This window comes from Zingiber officinale, unplaced genomic scaffold, assembly GCF_018446385.1.
Source record: "Zingiber officinale cultivar Zhangliang unplaced genomic scaffold, Zo_v1.1 ctg93, whole genome shotgun sequence".
NCBI lineage: Eukaryota > Viridiplantae > Streptophyta > Magnoliopsida > Zingiberales > Zingiberaceae > Zingiber > Zingiber officinale.
In genome coordinates this window covers 24589-29651 of record NW_024589986.1, presented here as the reverse complement: position 1 = coordinate 29651, position 5063 = coordinate 24589, and the positions used below count along the sequence as shown (strand labels likewise).

Sequence of the window (5063 nt, the reverse complement as noted above, 5' to 3'; positions counted from 1 at the left end):
TGTGTTGGAAAAGTACGCCTGACGTCATACCTTAACAGACCGGGCATATCCCTGATGTGACAGTGGAAACTTCCACCGTACGATTCTATGTCTAACCATGCTGCCAACCATACTGTTTGTCAGTGACACTTTCCCCGAAGAAGATATTCCCTCCTGCTCTTATTGTCGTCTGCGAGGCTGAGCGGGGAGTTTGCTCGGTCGAGCCCCCATACTGCTGCTGGAGTGACCGATCCGAGTGGGAGGCCTGCTTGCCCCCTAGTGCTTCATCCTACTTCCGCTCTGCCGCGCGTGGTCGAGCAATGTCTATCGTCCGGCCGAGCGGGGATTCCTCTTGACCCCTAAGTGTCGAAACCCAGCGTTGAGCTGGGCTGTCGCACTGCCGCTCGGGCAGGTACACCGGCTGCTCGATCGGGCACTAGATGTTGACCGTGTTGACTGTGACTTCCACGTGTCATTGGCTGCTCTACCATCCGGGTCCCACTTTACCACCAGATCAATTCTTATTAAAAAAAATAGAACATTAATATTCAACTAACAAAACCATTAAATTTAATGACTAATCTTGAGAAGGATTGGAAGATAAATAATACAATATCACTGTAAACTATTTTGTAGGGATGAGAAGTCAACCCGTCAAACTGACCAACCGATTTATACCGATCCGAACCGAATCGAAAAAAAAATCCGTCGGATATAGGGCCGAATGTAGGGTCCTTATATTACATTATCTGATCTAGTAGGGTCGGATGATTTTTTATCCTAATAACTGAACCAACCCGATCCCCAATCACCCCTAATTGTAGCAACTACTGTCGATAAGTTGCTACACGTTGTAGTAGCTACTGCGGATAAGCTGCTACACGTTGTATTAGATACTGCCGATAACCTACTATACGTTGTTGCAGCTACTGACGATTAGCTACTACAACGTATAATGAGTAATGTCTATTATCATTTTAAAATATTTTATTTTTATTTTTTTATATTTATATTTTATATTTCATTGGATATGGAGTCGGATATTCAAATAACTGACAATCTGTCGGATATCTTATGCATAATAACCGTCGGATATAAGACCGGATGTAAATCCTGATATTATATTATCTGATCTAATAAGGTCGAATAATATTTTATTATAATAATCGAACCAATTTAATTCACGATCATCCCTACTATTTTGTGAAGGAAGTCTAATGAATACCCTTCAAATTCGTAATTAATTAACCGTTGGTAAGTAAAATTTCCTTCCTAATATAACCCAAACCCGCCCATTTCCTTCCTATATGCGGATGGCTCCACTTCCGTTCATCTGAAACGACTTCTGTAGATCAACGGTCAAGGCAATCGTTTACATTTTCGGTCCCTAGCGCGGCGGCTCCCATTATATACAGAGGTCGCACCGTCGTCGGAAGAGAGATATATTCCCGATGGCTGCTTTGGCGAACTCTGCTATCGGAAACCCTATCGTCGGCCTCGCCAAGTCATCTCCGTCGTCGTCGGCCTTCCTCGGAGTCCGAATCCACCTGCGAGGCGAGCGGTCGGGCCGTAGCGCATCCTCTTCGCCATCATCCGCTCTTGCTGTTTCCTGCACCATGTCTGGGAATGTCACGGCCGTTGAGGCGGAGAAGAATGGAAAGCCTGGATTGGGGCCGAGGCCGGATTCCTTCGGTCGTTTCGGACGGTTTGGGGGGAAGTACGCGCCGGAAACCTTAATGTACGCCCTCTTCGAACTGGAGGAGGCGTTCCGGGCGCTCTCGAAAGATGAGGACTTCCAGGTACCATCTGTACTTTGGCTTCGTGTTTACAGTTTCTATTTTATGCTATTTAGCTTCCTTAAAGCTTTGATCTTTGCCGATCGAGTAGTTTGGGCTGAGTTGTTATGATTCCATTACTTGGCATCTGTGATATGGAAGAAAATTGAATTCGCTCCTTTCTTTGACTAGAATCTTCGTGTTACTAGAAGACTACTATCTCTTCCTCGCTAGAAAAAAAAAACATGGAAAAACTCATATTTTCTATTCCTCATCGTTTGTGTTGGGAGAAGCTGTTTGGAGTTTGAGAGTTGCAGGAAGAGGCGATTAGTTGTTGATAGTTTGGAAGAAAAACATGGGGATGGGGAGGATCTTGTCCCTCCGTTCTACTCCACCGTCCCGGTTTAATACTTCTTCAATTGAAATCTGTGGAGAATGTAACAGTACGACCATTATAATTTGAAATTCCAACCTCTAAACGCCAAGCCCTTCTCTTATTCTAAAGTGCGGTTCTAACTTCAACACTCCAAGACCTTGTGCGCAGACTTTTTCTTCTCCATCTTCTCCATCCATGTCCTTAGTGATTTTTCCGTATCAAAAAAAAAAAAAAATGTGATTCAATATTTGGTTGGTTATTTGGAGATTTGTAATACCTATTATATATTTAAGTGGATGGTGTTTATAGTTTTTAAATAGATGACACGATTAAAGAATTCGTCAATTTATAGTTTCTTGCTCACTAGGATATATGCCACAGATCGATATGAAAACGAAACACCTTCCTTTCTCATCAATTTTTGGAACAAGGTTCTGTTGAAAAATGTTATTTATCTTTTAAACCTTTTTTTTTCATCTGCTTACTAAAAAATTCTGAAATATAAACTTTCCTACTCCTTGGATAATTTCAATTCAGAATTGGAGTTAATATGGTTAATTGCTGATATCATAACCATCATTTTGCTTCAGTATCAAAAGAATATATGATTGTTTGATTATATCATCGGTGAATAAATAAACAAGACGGATACATACCCTGATGGAAATTATACTTTGTTTCTTTCCTGCCATATTTTTAATATTCGTCTAATGGACATTAATATTGGCTATAATTTTAACCACATTACATGTTTCTCACTGCTCTTTTTCTCTTTACAGAAAGAGTTGGATGGAATTCTCAGGGATTATGTCGGCCGAGAAAGCCCACTTTACTTTGCAGAACGGCTCACAGAGCATTACAGACGCTCTAATGGTGAAGGTCCACATATTTATCTGAAGAGAGAAGATCTTAATCATACAGGTGCTCACAAGATCAATAATGCTGTTGCACAAGCCTTACTTGCCAAAAGGCTGGGAAAGAAGCGTATCATAGCTGAGACCGGAGCAGGTCAGCATGGAGTTGCTACTGCTACAGTTTGCGCTCGGTTTGGCTTGGAATGTATTGTTTATATGGGTGCCCAGGATATGGAAAGGCAAGCCCTCAATGTATTCAGAATGAGGCTTCTTGGAGCAGAGGTTTGTGTAGAAGAATGACTTTATCTTCATTTTCTCATCCATGTCAAGTGTTGCAAACTAGAAGTAAATGTTATTATTATTAATCATTAGTGGCAGTGGTTTCTAATTTTATGCAATTAGTTCATTTCCTTTAGGCATTTGGTTAAAGGAATCACACCGTTGTCGTTGTTGCTTCAATACAGGTAAGAGGTGTCCATTCTGGAACTGCCACACTCAAGGATGCCACATCAGAAGCTATACGTGACTGGGCGACCAATGTTGAGACTACACATTACATTTTAGGTTCTGTAGCAGGTCCACATCCTTACCCAATGCTTGTTAGAGAATTTCATGCAGTAATAGGCAAAGAGACAAGAAAGCAAGCTTTGGAGAAGTGGGGTGGAAAGCCAGATGTTCTTGTTGCATGTGTTGGTGGAGGCTCAAATGCCATGGGACTCTTCCATGAATTTGTCGATGATACAGATGTAAGATTAATTGGTGTAGAGGCTGCTGGATTTGGGTTGGACAGTGGTAAACATGCAGCAACGTTAACAAAGGGAGAAGTGGGGGTTCTACATGGTGCCATGAGTTATTTGCTGCAGGATGATGATGGTCAAATCATCGAGCCTCATTCTATAAGTGCTGGGTTAGTGACGGTGTTTTAATTACTGGATCTATGATGCTTTGTCCTGTTGGATCACACTATATATTGTTCCTGATGATCTGGTTATTTACATGCTAGGTTGGACTACCCTGGAGTTGGACCTGAGCACAGTTATTTGAAGGATATTGGCCGTGCTGAATACTTTAGCGTCACAGATGAACAGGCTTTGGAAGGTAATAAAAACTATCAAGTGCTTTATATGTCTTGTTGTTCTTATTCTGCTTCCTAGTCTAATTGTATCTATATGAATTGATAGTACTAAGCGATGTATTTTTACATTGCTAACATCTATAAGCTGAGTGAGAACTGATAACTTAAATTAGAACACCATTTAATCACATAATCCCATTGTCATCCATGTGATTGAGAAATCAGCTGCTATTTTCCAAGCAACCACATATTCATGTTTACTGTAAAATCCGATGAGCTGATATTTAGGTTTCTTCACTGTCGGTTCAATTGGTAAGATGCCTTATTGTATTGCATGCTGGATGATTCATCTCTCTGCTGCTTTACATGTTAATAACCTGCTGTCTCTCTCTGCTTTCAGCTTTCAAGCGGCTGTCACGCCTGGAGGGCATCATCCCTGCTCTTGAAACCTCTCATGCACTGGCCTACCTGGAAGAACTTTGCCCAACTCTCCCAGACGGCGCTAAGGTGGTTCTTAACTGCAGTGGAAGGGGAGATAAGGATGTCCATACTGCTATAAAACATCTTCAACTATAATCAGAAGCCATCAGACCTATTCCGGTGTTTGAAACAGGAGGAGCTGCAAATTGCCATTTTTTTTTCTGTCTGAATAACTGAAAGCTGTTTCTTGCAAGTGAAACTTCTTTCAAATGCTCTTAGTCCTCTCTTTCACATCGCAGGGTTTCTTGTACTCTAAATTATGTTTCCTTTCATCTCCTCGGCCTCGGGAGTGAGGATTAAATAAACCGACTTGGTGTTTGACTTGGTAAAATGCTTCAGAAGATAAGGAATGTTTTTGATCAATTGCAGGTAAACTATATCGATCTGCACCACTAACGGAATTATTATTAGACAATCACTGGTGACGTTCATGTTATTTGACTAATAATTTATACTGAATATTATACGATTTGATAACCAACTCTGGGATTTGAAATCTTGTTCTGCAAGTCAGATTTCGATTT

General features: G+C 41.1%; 1 protein-coding gene across 1 annotated transcript; it reads left to right on the top strand.

Moving 5' to 3' along the window:
• The first annotated feature begins 1402 nt into the window (after positions 1-1402).
• Positions 1403-4860, top strand: LOC122037842 (tryptophan synthase beta chain 1-like). Its single transcript, XM_042597295.1, has 5 exons — positions 1403-1778; positions 2910-3266; positions 3449-3891; positions 3988-4082; positions 4460-4860. Exons 1-5 carry the CDS (start codon positions 1431-1433, stop codon positions 4633-4635), a joined length of 1419 nt encoding a protein of 472 aa, XP_042453229.1. The 5' UTR covers positions 1403-1430; the 3' UTR covers positions 4636-4860.
• Positions 4861-5063: the final 203 nt, after the last annotated feature.

Bases quoted from the DNA above. Each gene is read 5' to 3' on its own strand.
- LOC122037842 (XM_042597295.1), top strand. From the start codon at position 1,431: ATGGCTGCTTTGGCGAACTCTGCTATCGGAAACCCTATCGTCGGCCTC. The intron at 3,892-3,987 runs GTTAGTGACGGT...TTTACATGCTAG, and splicing joins CCTCATTCTATAAGTGCTGG to GTTGGACTACCCTGGAGTTG. The intron at 4,083-4,459 runs GTAATAAAAACT...CTCTGCTTTCAG, and splicing joins AGATGAACAGGCTTTGGAAG to CTTTCAAGCGGCTGTCACGC.